At 42.8% G+C, this 26,151-nt stretch overlaps 1 protein-coding gene across 3 annotated transcripts in view; it reads right to left on the minus strand.

Moving 5' to 3' along the window:
* Positions 1 to 3,692: 3,692 nt before the first annotated feature.
* The window catches only part of LOC129528949 (large ribosomal subunit protein eL34-like), a 95,176-nt gene continuing 72,717 nt past the window's right edge, over positions 3,693 to 26,151 (minus strand). For all 3 annotated transcript variants that reach the window (XM_055372317.1, XM_055372316.1, XM_055372315.2), the window contains one exon: positions 3,693 to 5,420. In XM_055372317.1, the coding sequence (XP_055228292.1) occupies positions 3,906 to 4,256 (351 nt within the window). In that variant the 5' untranslated portion in view covers positions 4,257 to 5,420 and the 3' untranslated portion in view covers positions 3,693 to 3,905. The remainder of the gene's footprint in view (positions 5,421 to 26,151) is intronic.

The raw sequence follows: 26,151 nt of genomic DNA on the forward strand, positions 1-26,151 counted from the left end.
AATTTTTCTTTCAAATCTAAGGCCTATTAAATTGCTGAAGATATTTTTAATTTAAAAATTTTGGGCCGAGCCTGGTGGCTCCCACCTGTAATCCCAGCACTTTGGGAGGCCAAGGCAGGTGGATCACTTGCGGTCAGGAGTTCAAGACCAGCCTGGCCAACATGGTGGAACCCTGACTCTACTAAAAATACAAAAAATTAGCCAGGCATGGTAGCATGTGCCTGTAATCCCAGCTACTCGAGAGTCTGAGGCACAAGAATTGCTTGAACTCAGGAGGTGGAGGTTGCAGTGAGCCGAGATTGTGCCACTGGACTCCAGGCTGGGCGACAGAGCAAGACTCTGTCTCAGAAAAAAAAAAAGTCTTTAATGTTGTTTAAAGGGACGTAGGTCTACTCTAATCTGCTCAACCTGTTCATCAGTGTCAGGTGCCAAATTCCAATTTAGTTTCAGGGTGCCTGAATGACTTTTCTTTGCATAGTCTTTGAATTAAATTTCCATTAATAAGGACAGATTTCAGTACATTTAACCAGTTGCTTTTAGTACCTCCAAAGGTAGTATACAAAGAATTCTCATGTTATTTTCTAAGAAAACAGATTCTACTGTTACCTAAGAAATCAACTGGAAGGCATTTTTATAACCTTGCACCACATAAAAAAATGCAATGTAGTACTAATAAATGCAGACTACATCACATAAAAAATGGTAATCAAGAATGTCACTTTCAATATTTAAATATTTGAAATTTTGGTAAAAAGTGTGGTAAAGTATAACTTTTAGTAAGCTTTGTGCAGCTAAACATCAGCATAAAGTAGGAAAAGATCTTTAAAAATGAAAACAAATGAAAACCGACACCAAAAAAACTAACATCCACTATTGCATACATATTGATCTCTGTTTCAAAAAAGTCTGAAGCAGAACATTTGGTGAACTTCATGCAGTTATTTTCACCACATTGGAATACTGATAAAATCATTTATATTTAATTTGAGTAAAGCATGTTCACATCTTAAAAACACTGCTTTGTAGCTGGGAGTGGTGGCTCACATCTGTAATCTCAGCACTTTGGGAGGCTGAGGTGGGCAGATTACGAGGTCAAGAGTTCAAGACCATCCTGGCCAACATAGTGCAACCCATCTCTACTAAAAATGCAGAAATTAGTCATGCGTGGTGGCTTGTGCCTGTAGTCCCAGCTACTCAGGAGGCTGAGTCAGGAGAAATGCTTGAACCCAGGAGGTGGAGGCTGCAGTGAGTCGAGATCTCATCACTGCACTCCAGCCTGGGTGAGAGAGTGAGACCGCATATTAAAAAAAATACTGCTTTGTACTACGAATAATAAATGTAAAATCTTTTTATTTACTTATTTATTTTTAATTTATTTTGAGACATTCTTGCACTGTAGCCCAGGCTGGAGTGCAGTGGCAGTGATCTCGGCTCACTGCAACCTCTGCCTCAGCCTCCCGAGCAGCTGGGACTGCAGGCGCACACCACCACACCTGGCTAATTTTTGTATTTTTAGTAGAGACGGGTTTCACCATGTTGGTCAGGTTGGTGTCAAACTCCTGACCTCCTAATCCACCTGCCTTGGCCTCCCAAAGTGCTGGAATTACAGGTGTGAGCCACCGCGCCTGGCTATAAAGTCTTTATACTCAAGAGAATCCTGATTCTCAACTCAACATATATGGGCAACCCTTTCCTCTGGTGTCTTTAAACGGAAGCCTCATTAAGGCTCAAATATGGAGTGAAAGGGACTCAATAACAGCATTTGAAGCAAAAAGGATGAGGTAGGATGGTCAGCTCTGAGACTCAGGGATTGCCCGGAGGACTCCAGTATGATGTAACTGTGAAGCTTACTGCATACAAGTAAACATTAACAGCTGAAAACACCATGGCTTGAAATTGGTGAGATAGAATCTCTGAAATCATAAACAGTTGCGCCAAAAAGATTGACCCAGAGTGACAAGTATCTAAGGATTACTAAGGGGGAGTGTTTACAAGCATGTACATTTTTGTTCCAAATCTTATTACAGTAGCAATATGCTTTTCTGTAATGTCAGCTTCCCCAAGCTACAGATGCTATAGACAAACTACAACAAGTGCCTAATATGTTGTTTGCAGTCAGTGTCTAAATTTAGAAAACTTTCAATAATTTCATGAATTTCATTAAACTCTGTTTCATGTATAAATCTCACTGAAATGCATTATTCAGTAGCTAATTCCCTCAGTATTTTGGGGAAATTTCTATTGCTTGATTTCAAACCAACTTTATTTGAATCCTAGTCATTTCTAAAGCCCCAGATGTAATAGCAGAAAGACAGCAGAAATGATGCCAAGTTACTCCAAACAGCTCATGTCTAATATATTTGGTTCCCCAAATGAACCAGAAACCACACAAGCTAAACAACAGTGGATTTGAAATTCAACCTAAATTCAACAGTAACAGTCAAAACCCTATGCAAATATCAGCACAGTCACAATGCAGAAACCCTTAGTCTTTTATTCCAGAGAAAATAAAAAATTCTTACTGTGGCATTTTCTGGAAAGGATAAATACAGTAAACATGACAAAATATAGCAACTTACGTAATATATTTGAAATATGAATATTCTTAAATATTTACTGTAATATTTAGACAAAACTTTGAGTGAAAAATACTTACAGCTACCATGTGTTAATTAAAACAGCCCTGAGGGAGATAGTATTTTTTATTAATAATGAAGATTGAAGCTTCAGAAATGTAAAATAAATTATCCTGGGCACACAGCTAGAGGAAGGTAACTTAAAGTATTTGAAAGATGTTCTCTAAGACTCTAAAATTATTTTGTTTTAGTTTATATAAAAAATGTTTAAGCATTTTTAATTTTCAAAAAATGTAAGTGCATTCTGTCAGGTTTTTCTGAAGAATTTAAATAAAATGAGTAAAATTATACTTATCAAAAGGTAAACTTTTCTATTAATAGAGCAGTTTAATTTTCACACCCTGAGTAAAATCTTGCAAAATTTATTGCAATTTAATCAGAAACTTCTTTCTCACACTGGGAGAGATGACATAAAGATGCAGCTTTCATGTTGGGTGAGAGAAGAAATGATCACCAGGGGCTAGATAATTGTTGTTTCACTAATCAATGTTGATTTTTATTGCTATTTTGTCTCAAATTATGTTAATAATGAAGTAATGGCCTTGATCCAAGAATTTTTTTTCTTTTTTGAGATGGAGTCTCACTCTGTCACCCAAGCTGGAGTGCAGTAGCGCGATCTCGGTTCACTACAAACTCCACCTCCCGGGTTCAAGCGATTCTCCTGCCTCAGCGTCCCTAGTAGCTGGGACTACACGTGCATGCTACCACGCCCGGCTAATTTTCTGTATTTTTAGTAGAGACAGGGTTGCACCATGTTAGCCAACATGGTCTGAATCTCCCGACCTCGTGATCCACCGGCCTTGGCTTCCCAAAGTGCTGGATTACAGGCGTGAGCTACCGCGCCCAGCCGCCAAGAACTTTTTTAAAAATTTATTTTTAAAATTAGACAAAATATTATCCATAAGGCAGAAAAATGAAGATATTAACAGCCATAATTTGTATTTTAAATTAAAATACTTTTAGAAATAAAAAAGAAAAAATATATAAAAACAAATGAAAGAGAAGGAAGTAAGTTACTCACAATAGCTAAGATAGAGAATCAACCTAAGTGTCCATCAACAGGTGAATGGATGAAGAAAATTTCGTGTATTTACACAATGGACTGCTATTCAGCCCTTAAAAATAAAGAAATCTTGTTATTTGCAACAACGTTGATGAATCTGGAGGACATTAGGCTAAGTAAAAAGAGCTGGCGCAAAGAAAAAAGGAAAACAAAAACATACCACATGATCTCGTTTCTTTTTTTTTCTCAAAAAAGTTTCAATTTTATTAAGCTTTGTGACTTTGTACTTGTGCCTTCAACATTTTCACAACGATTTTCTGCTCCTCGATAAGGAAAGCACGCTTGATCCTGCCACGAACACATTTAGCACACATGGAACCACCATAGGCCCTGCTGACATGTTTCTTTCTTTTTGACAATTTCATAAGAACTTTAGGTCTTACAGCACGAACCCCTCGAAGTCTGCCTGGGCACATGCCACTTGCAGATCTTGGTGCTTTCCCAACCTTCTTGGTATAAAGGTAAACAATTCTATTACCAGGGGTCCGGGGCAGTCTAGTTTTGTTGGACGCTGTATTGTAGGAAAGCCTACATTGGTATGTCAAACGCTGGACCATTCTGAGTGCCTACAGACAACGTCACTGGAAGAGCCACATGATCTCATTTCTCTGTAAGGTAGAAAAAAATTCTAATTCGGCCAGGCGCAGTGGCTCACCTGTAATCCCAGCACTTTGGGAGGCTGAGGTGGGTGGATCGCCTGAGGTCAGGAGTTCAAGAACAGTCTGGCCAACATGGTGAAACCCCGTCTCTACTAAAAATACAAAAATTAGCTGGGCGGGGTGGTGGGCGCCTGTAGTCCCAGCTACTTGGGAGGCTGAGGCGGGAGAATCCCTTGAACCAGGGAGGCGGAGGTTGTGGTGAGCCGAGATCGCTCAATTGCACTCCAGCCTGGGCAACAGAGCGAAACTCCGTCCCCCTGCCCCGCCCTCCCCCCGCCTCAAAAAAAGGCCGGGCATGGTGGCTCACGACTGTAATCCCAGCACTTTGGGAAGCCAAGGCGGGCAGATCACCTGAGGTTGGGGGTTCGAGACCAGCCTGACCAACATGGAGAAACCCCATCTCTTCTAAAAATACAAAATTAGCCAGGAGTGGTGGCGCATGACTCCCAGCTACTCGGAAGGCTGAGGCAGAATAGCTTGAACCCAGTCGGCGGAGGTTGCCGTGAGCAGAGATCACCCCATTGCACTCCAGCCTGGGTGACCAGAGCAAAACTCCGTCTTGAAAAATAAAAAAAAAATTTAACTCATAGAAGCAGAGAATAGAATGATGATTGGCTGGGGGTGGAGATATTGGTCAAAGGTAATGGGTCTTTCCTATATCTCTTACTTTAATAAGTAAGTTATTCTTTTCTCAGTTTTGATTCACCAGGGAATTGTGTCATATCCTGAAGAATCAAAACGGGAGGAATAATATATTAATTAAAGCAATGCAAGTTGTATACTAAAATTTCAGAGGCTTAGTAAAATAATATATTTTATGGTCACATAACAATTTTTTTCTCATTAAGAGGACTTCTATATGATCTTTCGGGGATCATATCTTCTTTCATCTTCTTTCTGCGTCCTTCTCTTTCTTCAGCCAATGGATGAAAAAATAGATGCAGAGAAGACACATTTGGTTCTTATTCAGACTTCACTTCCACTCACTATTACTCAGTGTGGATAGAGCCGAGAATAGCAGTTTCCTGGCAGGACAGCCACTTATCAGCAATAAACAACACACTGAAAGAAAAGTATATATCTTTCATCAAAAGCTAATGGATTTTAAGCAAAATAAGCATATGCATCAATAATAAAATGCTTGTGGTAAAATAAAGATGAATTTTATTGATTTCTATTGAGTTCCGGTAATATTTGACCAAAACCTAGCAAATATACAGCAAAAAAAGGAATATTATTTGAAATAAGAATATTGTGAATTAAGTTATCCTGTCAACAGACGTAAAAATATTATGGCATCATACTAATAATTTCATCTATAGTTGTACAACATCAAATGCTTTTTATTAAAAACTGTACTTTATATCAACATTCCATTTATATCACCCTCGTTCACTATTTCAATGCCGTCTCCACTTTATATCAGTGGAAACAGGCCAGCCTGCTCAAGGAGAGCATGTGGTGCATTGCTATGTTAATGACGATGATGAAGAGCACTTGTTTGGGTGGTGCTCTCATGCTAAACACTGTTATTTGGCTCAAAGTACTGGTTTTCTGTTTTTCTCTACATTTACAAATAAAATAAAATTCTTAGCTAAAAAGACTCTATCTCATTGAAATATGTTTTATGAAATTTGGTTGACATTTAAGTGCCACTGATTTATCTAGAATATTGAAATTTTTATGAATCCAAATTGAGTACTATAAGCAATCTTTTACTAAAAGCCTTTGTGAGTCAGAATAAGATTCATTTTTTTTTTTAGTTTTTTTTTTTTTGAGATGGTGTCTGGCTCTGTCACCAGGCTGGAGTGCAGTGACACAATCTCAGCTCACTGCAAACTCTGCCTCCCGGGTTCAAGCGATTCTCCTGCCTCAGCCTCCCAAGTAGCTGGGACTACAGGCGTGCATCACCATGCTAACCTAATTTTTCTATTTTTAGTAGAGACGGGGTTTCACCTTGTTGGCCAGTATGGTCTCCATCTCTAGACCTCATGATCTGCATGCCTAGGCCTCCCAAAGTGCTGGGATCACTGCAAGCTCCGCCTCCCGGGTTCACGCCGTTCTCCTGCCTCAGCCTCCTGAGTAGCTGGGACTACAGGCGTGTGCCATCACGCCCAGCTGATTTTTTTTATTTTTTTTAGTAGAGACTGGGTTTCACCATGTTGGCCAGGATGGTCTTGATCTCTTGACCTCGTGATCAGCCTGCCTTGGCCTCCCAAAGTGCTGGGATTACAAGCCTGAGCCACCGCGCCTGGCTCAAATCGTTTTTCTAATTGTCACTTTTATCATGTTAATCTAAGAGAAACTATATGCATACTGAGTATGCATTCAAGACATATTAATATTAAAGATCTGCCCACCTAGGCCTCCCAAAGTACTAGGATTATAAGCGTGAGCTACCGCGCCCGACCGATCATGAAATTTTTATAATATGAAAGAAATGTGTTAATCATGTTCCTAGTAATCACTTTAAACACAGCATTATCAGTTCCCAGTATTCACCCTGAGTCACTCAGGGGAAACTGTATTAAACAATTAATATTAAAGTGTTTAAAGTTTAATATTATATCACAGCATGGAATCCTCTAAAATGAGTTCATTATTAATAAATTCATTATGATTTCGAGGTTTTTCAATTGTGAAAACAAATAATAAGATATGCTTTTTCATGATAAGCTCAATTCTATGAAGTTACCCACTGGTCTCCACGTTATTTCTGTAATGTGTAGTGTAACACTGGGCCACCACAATGGTGCAGATATGCTGATTTAATGAGAATAAAAATGAGTTCAGCCTCCTTGGCTGACTATTGCTATCCCAGAGGCTGATCATTCACTACGAATTAGTAAATGCTGCTCCAACATGCCAGTGAGCCCTTTCAACCAGGTTGCCCTTTTCCTCCCATTGATTTGCTCATGTTGTGGTCTCCTCTCTTTATCTGAAGCTATCCCAGATGAGAGGTGATTATTTCTTGAATGAAGGATATCCCCTTTTTATCTCTGTCATGAGATCCTCCCTTCCTCCCTACTGGAAGCAACATGTGGGAGGCAGGAATGATGATAATATACAAATATATTTTCTTCCATGTGGTCACCATAGCAGCTTACATGTTCCACCTAGAAGTCACTCACTTCCAGGCCAGCAGGGGGGTTTTTCTACGATGTGTCTCTTTCTCATAAAAGCACCTCTGACTAATTTTAGCCCAATCAGGATAATCTTCCTTTTGATGAACAGAACATATTAGCAGCCTAATTTCATGAGTGATTTTCCACCACAGTAAGTCACATTTTTTTTACACTCCAAAGGAGAGGATTACACAGCTGGTGTGCAACAGATTGGGAATCCTGGCGATCATCTTAGAATTTTGCCTACCCACCTGAATAGACTATTAAAGTAGTTTTGTATTTTCTTTTGTTATCTAAGTAAACAAAGATATCATTTGCAAATAATAATTAACTACCTTCCCATTTTATTACAAATATTAACATCTTTTTTCTGGCTTATTTCTTTTTCATGTATCATTTTATACATTTACACTCATATATAACAATGAAAATGTATTCAACTATTCAATTGAATACAATTGAAGCATATCAATCATTTTATTAAAAATGATTGTTAGGCTGGGTGCAGTGGCTCACGCCTGTAATGCCAGCACTTTGGGAGGCCAAGGTGGGTGGATCATCTGAGGTCAGGAGTTCAAGACCAGCCTGGCCAAAATGGGAAAACCATGTTTCTACTAAAAAATAGAAAAATTAGCCAGGCGTGGTGGCGGGCACCTGTAGTCCCAGCTACTTGGGATGTTGAGGCAGGAGAATCACTTGAACTTGGGAGGCAGAGGTTGCAGTGAGCCAAGATCATGCCACTGCTCTCCAGCCTGGGTGACAGAGTGAGTCTCAAAAAAAAAAAAAAAGTATAAATACACAATGGAATACTATTCAGCCATAAAAAGGGATAAATCCAGCCCTTTAAAACGATATAGATAAATTTGGAAGACATTATGCTAGCTGAAATAAGACTGACACAAAAAGACAAATACTGCATGATCTCATTTACATCTAGAATTTAATAAATTCTACCTCAAAAAAGCAGAAAGTGGAATAATGGTTACTGGAAGCTGGGTGTGGTGGGAAGGAAATAGGAAGTTGTTGATCAAAGTGTACAAGGTTTTAAATAGAAAGGATAAGTAGATTTCCAGATCTATTGCACAGCAGGATGATGACAGTAAACTATAAAGTTCTTTTTCTTTCTTTCTTTCTTTTCTTTTCCTTCCTTCCCTTTCCTTTCTTTCTTTCTTTTTTTTTTTTTTTTTTTTTTTTTGATGGAGTTTTGCTCTTGTTGCCCAGACTGGAGTGCAATGGCACGATCTTGGCTCACTGTAACCTCCACCTCCTGGGTTCAATCGATTCTCCTGCTGTAGCCTCCCGAGTAGCTGGAATTACAGGCATGCACCACCATGCCTGGCTAATTTTGTATTTTTAGTAGGGACGGGGTTTCTCCATGTTGGTCAGGCTGAGTCTTGAACTCCCAACCTCAGGTGATCCACCTGCCCCACTCAGCCTCTCAAAGTGCTGGGATTACAGGCATGAGCTACGGCACCTGGCCAAGTACTGTTATTTCAAAATAACTAAATTTCAAATGTATCACCACAAAAAAATGATTGGTAAGCAAGTTGATATGTTATTAAACTCGACTTATATTATATGTATGCATATATTGAAACATCACATTTTACCCCATACATTATACAACTCTGATTTGCCAATCAAAAATACTATTAATATTGGGTTTTTTTAAGTGAGAGAAACTTTAAGAAATTGCACCAGAGAAAAAAGTGTTCATTCATCTTAAAATTTCAGAAAACATATACATATTTTATTTCAATGGCTTGCTCAGTTAGTGATGCAAGTTAGTAAACTTTTAAAACTATGAATAGTCTGAACCAACACTCAAATAAAGTATGTTGATTTTTAATGTTCAAAATAATATACCTTAAAAGACAGACTCTAAACAATTGGAGTAAAACCTCTCTAAATTTGTAAATAAATAATTTTTTTCACTTGTTAGACAAAAAAAGTTCTTTAAGTATATATATTTTAAATACATTTAGGCCGGGTGTGGTGGCTCACGTCTGTAATCGCAGCACTTTGGGAGGCCGAGGTGGGTGGATAGCCTAAGGTGAGGAGTTTGAGACCAGCCTGGTCAACATGGTGAAACCCTGTCTCTACTAAAAATACAAATATTAGCCAGGTGTGTTGGCGGGCGCCTGTAATCCCAGCTACTCGGGAGGCTGAGGCAGGAGAATTGCTTGAACCTGGGATGTGGAGGCTGCAGTGTGTCAAGATCACACCACTGCACTCCAGCCTGGGTGACAGGGTGAGACTCTGTTTCTAAATAAATAAATGAATAAATAAATAAATAAATTTAACCAAATAAACATAAATCACAAGTTTATTAAACAAGTAATGAAACAATTTGCTTCATTCTCTAATTATAAAACTGACACTCAGCATTTAAGTGGTTGTATATCTAGTGTTACTAGTGTACTAGACAGCAGTTCTCAACGAGACATTTTTTTATAATATTTATATCCATGCTGTATGTGAATATACGGGAATTTGCCAAGGATAGTGTTAGAAACATTCAACTACTATTATAGCCCCAGATGGAAGAATTAGAATGAACATGGTTTACAAGCCAGTGGTATGGCCATCTTGTTTTCAGGCTTAACATTTGTCATGATCTAACAGAATCAACAAATAAGAGCTAATAAATTTCCCGTACATTAGCTATGTGCTGGGCATTTTTATGGCTCCTTTATTTGCATTAACTGCTTTAATTTTACCAAAACCCTAGGATTTAGGCCCTATTATCCTCACTGTACAGCTGAAGAGTCATGCACAGACAGGCAAGAAACTGTGTTTAGGTCATACAACTGTTAAGTGGCCGAACTGGGACAACCAAACACTGAGTTTCAATTTTAACCATTAGGCTCAACCCCACCTCAACCAATGTTTGTTTTTATTCTTGACCTAATATTTTGGCTTTAAAATTTAAATTTAGCTCTCCCTCTCCCTCTCCCTCTCCCTCTCCCTCTCTTTCCACGATCTCCCTCTGATGCCGAGCCAAAGCCGGACTGTACTGCTGCCATCTCCCCTCTCCCTCTCTTTCCACGATCTCCCTCTGATGCCAAGCCAAAGCCGGACTGTACTGCTGCCATCTCAGCTCACTGCAACCTCCCTGCCTGATTCTCCTGCCTCAGCCTGCCGAGTGCCTGCGATTGCAGGCGCGCGCCGCACCGCCTGACTGGTTCTCGTATTTTTTTGGTGGAGACGGGGTTTCGCTGTGTTGGCCGGGCTGGTCCCCAGCTCCTAACCGCGAGTGATCGGCCAGCCTCGGCCTCCCGAGGTGCCAGGATTGCAGACGGAGTCTCGTTCACTCGGTGCTCAATGGTGCCCAGGCTGGAGTGCAGTGGCGTGATCTCGGCCCGCTACAACCACCTCCCAGCCGCCTGCCTTGGCCTCCCAAAGTGCCGAGATTGCAGCCTCTGCCCGGCTGCCGCCCCGTCTGGGAAGTGAGGAGCGTCTCCGCCTGGCCGCCCATCGTCCGGGATGTGAGGAGCCCCTCTGCCTGGCTGCCCAGTCTGGAAAGTGAGGAGCATCTCTGCCCGGCCGCCATCCCATCTAGGAAACAAGGAGCGCCTCTTCCCGGCCGCCATCACATCTGGGAAGTGAGGAGCGTCTCTGCCCGGCCACCCATCGTCTGAGATGTGGGGAGCACCTCTGCCCTGCCGCCCCGTCCGGGATGTGAGGAGCGTCTCTGCCCGGCCGCCCCATCTGAGAAGTGAGAAGACCCTCTGCCTGGCAACCGCCCCGTCTGAGAAGTGAGGAGCCCCTCCGCCCGGCAGCTGCCCCGCCCGAGAAGTGAGGAGCCCCTCCGCCCAGCAGCCACCCCGTCTGGGAAGTGAGGAGCATCTCCGCCCGGCAGCCACCTCATCCGGGAGGGAGGTGGGGGGGTCAGCCCCCTGCCCGGCCAGCCACCCCATCCAGGAGGGAGGTGGGGGGCCAGCCCCACGCCCAGCCAGCCGCCCCGTCCGGGAGGGAGGTGGGGGGGGTCAGCCCCCCGCCTGGCCAGCCGCCCCGTCCGGGAGGGAGGTGGGGGGGTTAGCCCACCGCCCAGCCTGCCGCCCTGTCCGGGAGGGAGGTGGGGGTTCGGCCCCCCGCCTGGCCGGCCACCTGGTCTGAGAGGTGAGGGGCGCCTCTGCCCGGCCGCCCCTACTGGGAAGTGAGGAGCCCCTCTGCCCGGCCAGCCGCTCCGTCCGGGAGGGAGGTGGGGGGGCCAGCCCCCCGCCCGGCCAGCCGCCCCGTCCGGGAGGGAGGTGGGGGGGTTAGCCCCCCGCCTGGCCAGCCGCCCCGTCCGGGAGGTGAGGGGCACCTCTACCCGGCCGCCCCTACTGGGAAGTGAGGAGCCCCCCCACCCGGCCAGCCGCCCCGTCTGGGAGGGAGGTGGGGGAGGTGGGGGGGTCAGCCCCCCGCCTGGCCAGCCGCCCCATCCGGGAGGGAGGTGGGGGGTTAGCCCCCCGCCTGGCCAGCCGCCCCGTCTGTGAGGTTAGGGGCGCCTCTGCCCGGCCGCCCCTACTGGGAAGTGAGGAGCCCCTCTGCCCGGCCAGCCGCTCCGTCCGGGAGGGAGGTGGGGGGGTCAGCCCCCCGCCTGGCCAGCCGCCCCGTCTGGGAGGTGAGGGGCGCCTCTGCCCGGCCGCCCCTACTGGGAAGTGAGGAGCCCCTCTGCCCGGCCAGCTGCTCTGTCAGGGAGGGAGGTGGGGGGGGTCAGCCCCCCGCCCGGCCAGCCGCCCTGTCCGGGAGGTGAGGGGCGCCTCTGCCCGGCCGCCCCTACTGGGAAGTGAGGAGCCCCTCAGCCCGGCCAGCCGCCCCGTCCGGGAGGGAGGTGGGGGGGTCAGCCCACCGCCCAGCCTGCCGCCCTGTCCGGGAGGGAGGTGGGGGGTCAGCCCACCGCCCAGCCTGCCGCCCTGTCCGGGAGGGAGGTGGGGGTTCGGCCCCCCGCCTGGCCAGCAGCCCCATCCGGGAGGTGAGGGGCGCCTCTGCCCGGCCGCCCCTACTGGGAAGTGAGGAGCCCCTCTGCCCGGCCAGCCACCCCGTCCAGGAGGGAGGTGGGGGGGGTCAGCCCCCTGCCAGGCCAGCCGCCCCGTCCGGGAGGTGAGGGGCACCTCTGCCCGGCCGCCCCTACGGGGAAGTGAGGAGCCCCTCTGCCCAGCCACCACCCCGTCTTGGAGGTGTACCGAACAGCTCATTGAGAACGGGCCATGATGACAATGGCGGTTTTGTGGAATGGAAAGGGGGGAAAGGTGGGGAAAAGATTGAGAAATCGGATGGTTGCCGTGTCTGTGTAGAAAGAGGTAGACATGGGAGACTTTTCATTTTGTTCTGTACTAAGAAAAAATTCTTCTGCCTTGGGATCCTATTGATCTGTGACCCTACCCCCAACCCTGTGCTCTCTGAAACATGTGCTGTATCCACTCAGGGTTGAATGGATTAAGGGCAGTGCAAGATGTGCTTTGTTAACCAGATGCTTGAAGGCAGCATGCTCCTTAAGAGCCATCACCACTCCCTAATCTCAAGTACCCAGGGACACAAACACTGCGGAAGGCCGCAGGGTCCTCTGCCTAGGAAAACCAGAGAACTTTGTTCACTTGCTTATCTGCTGACCTTCCCTCCACTATTGTCCTGTAACCCTGCCAAATCCCCCTCTGCGAGAAACACCCAAGAATGATCAATAAAAAATAAAAAAAGAAAAAAAAAAGAAAAAAATAAAATTTAAATTTAACAGAAATACATAGGAATTTAAAAACCACTTCTTTTTACCATAGGTAGTATTTACAAATCGATTTTTGGTTTAAAGTACTCATTACTGGCCGGTCACAGTGGCTCACACCTGTAATCCCAGCATTTTGGGAGGCAGAGGTGGACAGATCACTTGAGGTCAGGAGTTTGAGACCAGGCTGGCCAACATGGTAAAACCCCGTCTACTAAAAATACAAAAAATTAGCTGGGCGTGGTGGTGGGCGCCTGTAATCCCAGCTACCCAGGAGGCTGAGGCAGGAGAATTGCTTGAGCCCAGGAGGTGGAGACTGCAGTGAGCTGAGATACCGCCACTGCACTCCAGCCTGGGAAACAAAGCGAGACTCCATCTCAAAAAAAGAAAAAAAAAAGTACCCATTGCTAACCTTAACACACTTTGGTAAATAGATACTAACAATGGTTTTCCTCTCATGATTTCTAGGAGCCACCAATTTTACTTTTGAAATATACTGAATTTTTGTATTAAAAGCAAGAATGAGCCTATTATTATATAATTTGTGGTATCCATGTACATTATTGTATATTGAGTGATCTACAGTTTCTGAAAGTTTCAGAAAGAGTATAACTTTTTTTGATTGAATAATTTAAGAATATTAAGTCTTCTCAGTGAATAAAATAGATTGAAATTACTGATTAGTCACTTATAATGTGGCATTAAATGTTATTTAATAAATACTTGAAGCTTTTTAAACTCATTTTAACAACTTACTTCTATTGCTATTTCACTTTTATTAGAAAGAAATATTAACATTTACATTACTTACAGGCCTATGAATTTTATTCAAATCTAAACATAGTGCTAATTTTAGGAGATCTGTATGATTAGGATTACAGAAAGCCTTTACTTTATTTACAAGTAGAAGATAAATAACTGCTTTCCAGTAAACACAAAGAAGCAAATTTGATTCACAATTAAAAGCTATTAAAATATTAATACTATCATCTAGATGAAACTTTTAGGTATCTGCATTTTCAAGTTGTTTAACATATAACAATTCAGAAACTAGTTTTTATGAAATATAAATAACTAAAAATATAAAGTTATCAATTTTTTTCAGTTTTGAAATACTGTCATTATTTCCAGTTGACATAACATTAAATTTCAGAGCTGTGGCTGTTGAAACTAGAAAGTCATGGTTGACTCTGCTTTACTTGCTGCCTTCTTATTTCACACAAACACAGCAGCCCAAAGATCAGAAATGTTACACCATTATTGTAAACACAGCAGTAGCTTTCTAGGGAGAATATATATGTGTGCGCATGTTAACTTGAAATTCATGGCTTCTTTTGTTGAAGTACGGACTTCTATATGAAAAATAATGGGCTGCGTGCAGTGGCTCATGCTTGTAATCCCAGTAATTTGGGAAGCCAAGGCAGGTGGATCACCTGAAGTCAGGAGTTCGAGACCAGCCTGAACAACATGGTGAAACCCTGTCTCTACTGAAAATACAAAAATTAGCCGTGTATGGTGGCGAGCAGCTGTAATCCTAGCTACTTGGGAGGCTGATGTAGAATTGCTTGAACCCAGGAGGTGGAGGTTGCAGTGAGCTGAGATCATGTTATTGCACTCCAACCTGGGTGACAAGAGCGAAATTCCAACTCATAAAAAGAAAAAAGAAAAAGAATGAAGCAAATATAGAATCAAAAAAATTCTAAAAATTCCTTCTGACCCATTATTGTTTTTTCCTGAGAATGATTGTGATGGAATGGTTGCAGCAGTGTGGTTTTAACACACAATCTCTGTTTCATCCTTCTTTGGCTATGGTCATAAGACTTTTATGCTTTTTTTAAGAAAAATATTTTCTCTTGTTAACTCAGTAATTTAGCATGATCTTCAAAGCCTCATATTTTCAAAAATAGTTTATTCTTTAAAAAAAGTGATTAAATCACCTACCACTTTTCCTCAAAAAGAGTAACAAATTAATCATATAGTCTAGTGTATAGTTAATACATAAAAAATACAGATGTAGAGTCATCTTTTTTAAAATTATACTTCAAGTTCTATGGTACGTGTGCATAGCGTGCATGTTTGTTACATATGTATACATGTGCCATGTTGGTGTGCTGCACCCATTAACTTGTCATTTACATTAGGTATATCTCCTAATGCTATACCTCCCCCTTCCCCACACCCCACAAGAGTCCCCGGTGTGTGATGTTCCCCACTCTGTGTCCAAGTGTTCTCATTCTTCAATTCCCACCTATGAGTGAGAACATGCGGTGCTTGGTTTTCTGTCCTTGTGATTGTTTGCTCAGAATGATGGTTTCCAGCTTCATCCATGTCCCTACAATGGACATGACCTCATCCTTTTTTATGGCTGCACAGTATTCCATGGTGTGTATGTGCCACATTTTCTTCATTCAGTCTATCATTGATGGACATTTGGATTGGTTCCAACTCTTTGCTATTGTGAATAGTGCTGCAATAAACATACTTGTGCATGTGTATTTATAGCAGCATGATTTATAATCCGTTGGGTATATACCTAGTCAAATGGTGTTCTAGTTCTAGATCCTTGAGGAATCGCCACACTGTCATCTGCAATGGTTGAACTAGTTTACAGTCCCACCAACAGTGTAAAAGTTTTCCTAATTCTCCACATCCTCTCCAGCACCTGTTGTTTCCTGACCTTATCACTATTATTATTATCATTATACTTTAAGTTCTATGGTACATGTGCACAATATGAAGGTTTGTTACATATGTATACATGTGCCATGTTGGCGTGCTGCACCAGTTAACTCATCATTTACATTAGGTATATCTCCTAATGCTATCCCTCCCGGCTCCCGTCACCCCATGACAGGCTCCAGTGTGTGATGTTCCCCACCCTGTGTCCAAGTGTTCTCATTCTTCAATTCCCACCTATGAGTGAGAACATGTGGTGTTTGGTTTTCTGTCCTTCTGATAGTTTGCTCAGAATGATGGTTTCCAGCTTCATCCATGTCTCTACAAAGGACATGAACGTGTCCTTTTTTATGGCTGCATAGTATTCCATGATGTATATGTGCCACATTTTCTTAATCCAGTCTATCACTGATGGACATCTGGATTGGCTCCAAGTCTTTGCTGTTGTGAATAGTGCCGCAATAAACATATGTGTGCATATGTCTTTATAGCAGCATGATTTATAATCCTTTGGGTATATACCCAGTAATGGAATGACTTGGTCAAATGATAGTTCTAGTTCTAGATCCTTGAGGAATTGCCACACTGTCTTCCACAATGGTTGAACTAGTTTACACTCCCATCAACACCGAAAAGTGTTCCTAATTCTCCACATCCTCTCCAGCACCTGTTATTTCCTGACATTATTATTATTATATTTTAAATTCTATGGTACATGTGCACAACGTGCAGGTTTGTTACATATGTATACATGTGCCATGTTGGCATGCTGCACCCATTAACTCGTCATTTACATTAGGTATATCTCCTAATGCTATGCCTCAACACTCCCCCCTCCCCACGACAGGCCACAGTGTGTGATGTTCCCCATCCTGTGTCCAAGTGTTCACATTGTTCAATTCCCACCTATGAGTGAGAACATGCGGTGTTTGATTTTCTGTCCTTGCGATAGTTTGCTCAGAATGATGTTTCCAGCTTCATCCATGTCCCTACAAAGGACATGAACTCATCCTTTTTTATGGCTGCAGAGTATTCCATGGTGTATATGTGCCACGTTTTCTTAATCCAGTCTATCATTGATGGACATATGGGTTGGTTCCAAGTCTTTGCTATTGTGAATAGTGCCACAATAAACATATGTGTGCATGTGTCTTTATACCAGCATGATTTATAATCCTTTGGGTATATACCCAGTAATGGGATGGCTGGGTCAAATGGTAATTGAGGAATCGCAACACTGTCTTCTGCAATGGTTGAACTAGTTTACACTCCCACCAACAGTGTAAAAGTGTTCCTATTTCTCCACATCCCCTCCAGCACCTGTTTTTTCCTGACTTTTTAATGATTGCCATTCTAACTGGTGTGAGATGGTATCTCATTGTGGTTTTGATTTGCATTTCTCTGATGGCCAGTGATGATGAGCATTTTTTCATGTGTCTGTTGGCTGCATAAATGTCTTCTTCTGAAAAGTGTCTGTTCATATCCTTCACCCACTTTTTGATGGGGTTGTTTGATCTTTTCTTGTAAATTTAAATTCTTTGTAGATTCTGGATATTAGCCCTTTGTCAGATGAGTAGGTTGTAAAAATTTTCTCCCATTCTGTAAGTTGCCTGTTCACTCTGATGGTGTTTTCTTTTGCTGTGCAGAAGCTCTTTAGTTTAATTAGATCCCATTTGTCAATTTTGGCTTTTGTTGCCATTGCTTTCGGTGTTTTAGTCATGAAGTCCTTGCCCATGCCCATGTCCTGAATGGTATTACCTAGGTTTTCCTCTAGGGTTTTTATGGTTTTAGGTCTAACATTTAAGTCTTTAATCCATCTTGAATTAATTTTTGTATAAGGTGTAAGGAGGGGATGCAGTTTCAGCTTTCTACATATGGCTAGCCAGTTTTCCCAGCACCATTTATTAAATAGGGAATCCTTTCCCTATTTCTTGTTTTCATCAGGTTTGTCAAAGATCAGATGCTTGTAGATGTGTGGTATTATTTCTGAAGGCTCTGTTCTGTTCCATTGGTCTATATCTCTGTTTTGGTACTAGTACCATGTTGTTTTGGTTACTGTAGCCTTGTAGTATAGTTTGAAGTCAGGTAGCGTGATGCCTCCAGCTTTGTTCTTTTGGCTTAGGATTGTCTTGGCAATGTGGGCTCTATTTTGGTTCCATGTGAACTTTAAAGTAGTTTTTTCCAATTCTGTGCAGAAAGTCATTGGTAGCTTGATGAGTATGGCATTGAATCTATAAATTACTTTGGGCAGTATGGCCATTTTCACGATATTGATTCTTCCTATCCATGAGCCTGGAATGTTCTTCCATTTGTGTCCTCTTTTATTTCGTTGAGCAGTGGTTTGTAGTTTTCCTTGAAGAGGTCCTTCACATCCCTTGTAAGTTGGATTCCTAGGTATTTTATTCCCTTTGAAGCAATTGTGAATGAGATTTCACTCATGATTTGGCTGTTCGTCTGTTAATAGTGTATAGGAATGCTTGTGATTTCTGCACATTAGTATCCTGAGACTTTGCTGAAGTTGCTTATCAGCTTAAGGAGATTTTGGGCTGAGACCAATATACAATCATGTCATCTGCAAACAGGGACAATTTGACTTCCTTGTTTCCTATTTGAATACACATTATTTCTTTCTCTTGCCTGATTGCCCAGGCCAGAACTTCCAACACTATGTTGAATAAGAGGGGTGAGAGAGGGCATTCCTGTCTTGTGCCAGTTTTCAAAGGGAATGCTTCCAGTTTTTGCCCATTCAGTATGATATTGGCTGTGGGTTTGTCATAAATAGCTCTTACTTTGAGATACATCCCATCAATACCTAGTCAATTGAGAGTTTTTAGCATGAAGAGCTGTTGAATTTTGTCAAAAGTCTTTTCTGCATGTATTGAGATAATCATGTGGTTTTTGTCTTTGGTTCTGTTTATATGATGGATTACATTTATTGATTTACATATGATGAACCAGCCTTGCATCCCAGGGATGAAACTAACTTGATCATGGTGGATAAGCTTTTTGATGTGCTACTGGATTCGTTTAGCCAGTATTTTATTGAGGATTTTTGCATCAATGTTCATCAGGGATAATGGTCTAAATTCTCTTTTTTTGTTGTGTCTGTCAGGCTTTGGTATCAGGATGCTGCTGACCTCATAAAATGAGTTAGGGAGGATTCCCTCTTTTTCTATTGATTGGAACAGTTTCAGAAGGAATGGTACCAGCTCCTCTTTGTACCTCTGGTAGAATTCGGCTGTGAATCCATCTGGTCCTGGACTTTTTTTGGTTGGTAGGCTATTAATTATTGCCTCAATTTCAGAGCCAGTTATTGGTCTATTCAGGGATTCAACTTCTTCCCGGTTTAGTCTTGGGAGGGTGCATGTGTCCAGGAATTTATCCATTTCTTCTAGATTTTCTAGTTTATTTGTGTAGAGGTGTTCATAGTATTCTCTGATGGTAGTTTGTATTTCTGTGGGATCTGTGGTGATATCGCCTTTATCATCTTTTATTGCATCTACTCTCTTTTCTTATTAGTCTTGCTAGCGGTCTATCAATTTTGTTGATCTTTTCAAAAAACCAGCTCCTGGATTCATTGATTTTTTTAAAGGGTTTTTTTATGTCTCTATCTCCTTTAATTCTGCTCTGATCTTCGTTCTTTCTTGACTTCTGCTAACTTTTGAATGTGTTTGCTCTTCTCTAGTTTTTTTTTTTTTTTTTTTTTTTTTTTTTTTTGAGATGGAGTCTCGCTCTGTCGCCAAGGTTGGAGTGCAGTGGCACGATCTCGGCTCACTGCAAGCTCCGCCTCCTGGGTTCACACCATTGTCCTGCCTCAGCCTCCCAAGTAGCTGGGACTACAGGCGCCTGCCACCACGTGTGGCCAATTTTTTTTTTGTATTTTTAGTAGAGATGGGGTTTCACTCTGTTAGCCAGGATGGTCTCGATCTCCTGATCTCGTGATCTGCCCGCTTCGGCCTCCCAAAGTGCTGGGATTACAGGCATGAGCCACTGCACCCAGCTGCTTCTCTAGTTCTTTTAATTGTGACAATAGGGTGTCAATTTTAGATCTTTCCTGCTTTCTCTTGTGGGCATTTAGTTCTATAAATTTCCCTCTACACACTGCTTTAAATGTGACCCAGAGATTCTGGTCTGTTGTGTCTTTGTTCTCATTTGTTTCAAAGAACATCTTTATTTCTGCCTTCATTTTGTTATGTACCCAGTAGTCATTCAGGAGCAGGTTGTTCAGTTTCCATGTAGTTGAGCAGTTTTAAGTGAGTTTCTTAATCCTGAGTTCTAGTTTGATTGCACTGTGGTCTGAGAGACAGTTTGTTATAATTTCTATTCTTTTACATTTGCTGAGGAGTGCTTTACTTCCAACTATGTGGTCAGTTTTGGAATAAGTGTGATGTAGTGTTGAGAAGAATGTATATTCCGTTGATTTGGGGCGGAGAGTTCTGTAGATGTCTATTAGGTATGCTTGGTGGAGAGCTGAGTTCAATTCCTGCATATCCTTGTTAATTTTCTGTCTCATTGATCTAATGTCAACAGGGGGGTGTTAAAGACTCCCATTATTGTGTGGGAGTCTAAGTCTCTTTGTAGGTCTCTAAGGACTTGCTTTATGAATATGAGTGCTCCTTTATTGGGTGCATATATATTTAGGATAGTTAGCTCTCCTAATTGCATTGATCCCTTTACCATTATGTAATGGCCTTCTTTGTCTCTATTGCTCTTTGTTGGTTTAAAGTCTGTTTCATCAGAGACTAGGATTGCAACCCGCTTTTTTTGTTTGTTTTCCATTTGCTTGGTAGATCTTCCTCCATCCCTTTATTTTGAGCCTATGTGTGTCTCTGTAGGTGAGATGGGTCTCCTGAATACAGCACACTGATGGGTCTTGACTCTTTATCCAATTAGCCAGTCTGTGTCTTTTAATTGGGGGCATTTATCCCATTTACATTTAAGGTTAATATTGTAATTTGATCCTGTCATTATGATGTTAGCTGGTTATTTTGCTGGTTAGTTGATGCAGTTTCTGCCTAGCATTGATGGTCTTTACAATTTGGCATGTTTTTGCAGTGGCTGATACCGGTTGTTCCTTTCCATGTTTAGTGCTTCCTTCAGGAGCTCTTGTAAGGCAGGCCTGGTGGTGACAAAATCTCTCAGCATTTGTTTGTCTGTAAAGGATTTTATTTCTCCTTCACTTATGAAGCTTAGCTTGGCTGGATATGAAATTCTGGGCTGAAAATTCTTTTGAGAATGTTGAGTTGGGCACGGTGGCTCACATCTGTAATCCCAGCACTATGGAAGGCTGAGGTGGGTGGATCATGAGGTCAAGAGATCGAGACCATCCTAGCTAACACAGTGAAACCCCATCTCTACTAAAAATACAAAAAATTAGCTGGGCATGTTGGTGGTGCCTGTAGTCCCAGCTACTCAGGAGGCTGAGGCAGAAGAATGGCGTGAACCCGGGAGGCGGATCTTGCAGTGAGCCGACATCATGCCACTGCACTCCAGCCTGGGCAACAGAGCAAGATTCCATCTCAAAAAAAAAAAAAAATGTTGAATATTGGCCCCCAGTCTCTTCTGGCTTGTAGAGTTTCTGCCGAGTGATCCACTGTTAGTCTGATGGGCTTCCCTTTGTGGGTAAGCTGACCTTTCTCTCTGGCTGCCCTTAACATTTTTTCCTTTATTTCAACTTTGGCGAACCTGACGATTATTTGTCTTGGAGTTGCTCTTCTTGAGGAGTATCTTTCTGGTGTTCTCTGTATTTCCTGAATTTGAATGTTGGCCTGCCTTGCTAGGTTGGGGAAGTTCTCCTGGATAATACCCTGAAGAGTGTTTTCCAACTTGGTTCCATTCTCTCCGTCACTTTCAGGTACACCAATCAGACGTAGATTTGGTCTTTTCACATAGTCCTTATTTCTTGGAGGCTTTGTTCATTTCTTTTTACTCTTTTTTCTCTAAACTTCTCACTTCATTTCATTCATTTGATCTTTGATCACTGATACTCTTTCTTCCACTTGATCAAATCAGCTACTGAAGCTTGTGCATGTGTCACGTAGTTCTCTTGCCATGGTTTTCAGCTCCATCAAGTCATTTAAGGTCTTCTCTATGCTGGTTATTCTAGTTAGCCATTCATCTAATCTTTTTTCAAGGTTTTTAGCTTCTTTGTGATGGGTTGGAACATCCTCCTTTAGCTCGAAGAAGTTTATTACTACCCATCGTCTGAAGTCTTCTCTCAACTTGTGAAAGTCATTCTCCATCCAACTTTGTTCCATTGCTGGCAAGGAGCTGCTTTCCTTTGGAGGAGAAGAGGCGCTCTGGTTTTTAGAATTTTCAGCTTTTCTGCTGTGGTTTCTCCCCATCTTTGTGGGTTTTATCTACCTTTGGTCTTTGATGATGGTGACGTACAGATGGGGTTTTGGTGTGGATGTCCTTTCTGTTTGTTAGCTTTCCTTCTAACAGTCAGGCCTCAGCTGCAGGTCTGTTGGAGTTTGCCTGGGTATCACCAGCGGAGGCTGCAGAACAGCAAATATTGCAGAATAGCAAATGTTGCTGCCTGATCCTTCCTCTGGAAGCTTCGTCTCAGAGGGGCACCCGGCCATATGAGGTGTCACTCACTCCCTACTGGGAGGTGTTGCCTAGTTAGGCTACTTGGGGGTCAGGGACCCACTTGAGGAGGCAGTCTGTCCATTCTCAGATCTCAAACTCTGTGCTGGGAGAACCACTACTCTCTTCAAAGCTGTCAGACAGGGACGTTTAAGTCTGCAGAAGTTTCTGCTGCCTTTTTTTCGGCTACGCCTTGGCCCCAGAGGTGGGATTCTACAGAGGCAGGCAGGCCTCCTTGAGCTGTGGTAGGCTCCACCCAGTTTGAGCTTCCCAGCCACTTTACCTACTGAAGCCTCAGCAACGACAGATGCCCCTTGCCCAGCCTCACTACAGCCTTGCAGTTTGATCTCAGACTTCTGTGCTAGCAGTGAGCGAGGCTTCATGGGCACAGGACCCTCTGAGCCATGCGTGGGATATAATCTCCTGGTGTGCTGTTTGCTAAGACCATTGGAAAAGCACAGTATTAGGGTAGGAGTGTCCTGATTTTCCACGTACCATCTGTCATGGCTTCCCTTAGCTAGGAAAGGGAATTCCCCAACCCCTTGCATTTCCCGGGTGAGGTGATGCCCTGCCCTGCTTTGGCTCACTCTCCGTGGGCTGCACCCACTGTCCGACAAGCCCCAGTGAGATGAACCCAGTACCTCAGTTGGAAATGCAGAAAATCACCCGTCTTCTGTGTCACTCAAGCTGAGAGCTGTAGACTGGAGCTGTTCCTATTTGGCCATCTTGGAACCTCCCTTAAATCCAGAGTCATCTATTTTAACTGCACACTTGGGAATAAAAGACATCTTGGGCTATAGGCCAAGAGCTTACAGAGAAGATAGCTTACAAAATGTGGGGAGACTGGGTATAGAAACATTTACCCCTATGCCTTAAGGAGTAAATAATTCTTTCACTGCCAATTCCAACTATTAACTTGGAACTACAGAAATATAACATTTCATTATGCCACAAAACATCTTGTTATTTCTATTTTAGATTCAGGGAATACACCTGCAGATTGGTAGCATAGGTATACTGTATGGTGTTGAAGTTTGGACACTTTTAACTATCCCATTGCCCAAGCAGTGTACACTACACCTGGTAAGTAGTTTTTCAGCATTTGTCTCCCTTTCTTCTTCCATCTTTTTGGAATTCCCAGTGTTTATTGTTTTCATCTTTGTTTCCATGAGCACCCAATGTTTACCTCCCACATATAAGTGAGAACATGTGGTATTTGTTTTACTGATCTCTGTTAATTTGCTTACATTAATGGCCTTCTGCTGCATTCATGTCGCCACAAAGGACATTATTTCATTCTTTTCTGTTACTGCATAGTATTGCAGTCTGTAAGTACCTCATTTTTCTGATCCAATCTAAGATTTATAGGCACCCATTTCTCCTGAAGTCAGGATGAAGTTGAAACAGAAAGCTGTTTCTCCACAACTTCAACATGTAATTTTTTGACTTATGATAACAGCCATTCTAACTGGTGTGAAATGGTATCATATTGTCATTTTGATTCACATCTCTGATGATTACAGATGTTAAGCATTTTTTGAATGTTTATTGGCAACTCTTACGTCTTCCTTTGAGAAGTGTCGATATTTTCTGCTTTGTCAAATTAAATTTCTTAAGATTCGATATATTAATCAGTTGCATGCACTTTGCAAATATTTTATTTCATATTGTAAGGTATCTGTTTCCTTTGTTGATAGTTTCTTTGGCTGTGCAGAAGCTCTTTAGTTTAATTAGATGCAAATTTTTGATTTTTATTGTTGTTGCACTTTTAAGATGTTATTCATAAATTCATTCCAGAGGCCAGTGTCTACAGCAGTCCTTTCTAAATGTTCTTCTAGGATTTGTGTAGCTTGAAGACTCACAGATAAGTCCTTAATGTATCTTGAATTGCATTTTCTATATGGAAAGAGGTAGGAGTCCACTTTTTTCTGCACATAACCAGTTTTCCCTGTACCATTTATTATTATTATTACTTTTGAAACAAAGTCTCACTCTGTCACCCAGGCTGGAGTGCAGTGGCGCCATCTTGGCTCACTGCAATCTCCACCTCCCAGGTTCAAGTGATTCTTCTGCCTCAGCCTCCCGAGTAGCTGGGACTACAGGTGCCTGCTACCATGCCTGGCTAATTTTTGTATTTTTAGTAGACAGGGTTTCACCCTGTTGGCCAGGCTGGCCTCGAACTCCTGACCTCGTGATCCACCAGCCTTAGCCTCCCAAAGTTCTGGGATTACAGGTGAGCCACTGCATCCAGCCCCCACTTATTAAATAGGCAGTTATTTTCCCTTTGTTAATTTCTGTGGGCTTTGTGAAAATTAACTTGGTTGTAAAAGTGCAGATTTCAGGGCTTTCTCTTCTCCATTGATCTAAATGTATATTTTCATACCAGAACCATGTAATACTGGTTACTGTAGCTTGTAGTACAATTTTAAATCAGGTAATAGGAGGCCTCTGGTTTTTTTTTTTTTCCCTCTGGCCTTAGTGGTTAATCATTTGTGGCATCTCCGCCTTTGCCCACCTGGACCCTCTTCCTCTGACCCTCTCTGAAGAGGGCACAAGGAAAAAACCTGTCTTGGGCAGGCTGGGGGGATTCTTCCAGTGAGTCCCCAGCCCACCCTGAGTAACACAACCAGCTAACTGTCATTTTACACCCAGGTGCACATGAGCACAGCACACACATAACTCTCTCTCTCTCTCACACACACACACACACACCCACAGCTGGACTGAGCTGTCTTCCAGGAAGGGTCCTGGGTCTGGTCACAGTATGAGGTCCTCTCTCTTCTGAATATCATCTCAATAGTGCTGACAGAATCCAAACCTCCCCAAGCCCCTGCATTGCAGACTCTGTAGCCAGCCTGGCTACCCCTCCCCAGCGCACTGGATTACTATGCCCAATAGACCTGCAAAAGGGAAAGGAGCACACTCAGGACCCGGAAGAGCAAAGAAGGTGGACACTGTCTGCTCAGGTCGTTCATCGTTGTAAGACTTGGGTATAAATAAAAGGCCCAGGGCCAAGCTAGTGGCACAGAACAGACATTAAGGGGGTCACCATGGAATACACAGGGCAGAAGAGAAGAATACACATGGCAGCAGGGAAACAGAGTCTGAAGGTGACCAATGGAGAGCACAGCATTCTCAAAGTGCTAATTCCAGGGAGCAGTCAGCAGAGGGCCAGAATATCTTGTGGGGGTCCTTTTTGGGGAGAGATGACTTCTCTTAGGAGTTTTGGTGGGGAAAGAGCCACTGAGCTCGGTGCACAGAAGGCCACAGTTCAGAGGGAGACACTGGTCTTCTGAGAAATCAAAAAAGAAAGTGGGAAGCAGGAAGTTATATCCAGAACACTAGTATAAAGGAATGAAAAGCCCCCAGAGACCTTCCCCCATGGGATGAGGACTCAATTGCAAAGCAATACCAGGCTTGAATTGACTGACACAGAGGGCCTTTCTCTGCTGACAGCTTTGGGAGTGATGGTCCCACCCAGGCCGCTTAAGTTTGGCTAAGTGTTTCAACCAATCTGCACAACTGTAACCCAGCTCTTTGCTATCTGCTCCTGGATTGGGAAATTTCATATTTAGCTGTGAATCACAAGTATACAGAGTCTCCACACACTAATTCCTAGAGAAGAGAACTCTGAATAAGGAAGAAGACCACCCCTCATATTGTCTTATGCCCAATTTCTGCCTCCAAAAAAAGAAGAAGT

Source organism: Gorilla gorilla, chromosome 20 (assembly GCF_029281585.2).
Source record: "Gorilla gorilla gorilla isolate KB3781 chromosome 20, NHGRI_mGorGor1-v2.1_pri, whole genome shotgun sequence".
Taxonomy (NCBI): Eukaryota; Metazoa; Chordata; class Mammalia; order Primates; family Hominidae; genus Gorilla; species Gorilla gorilla.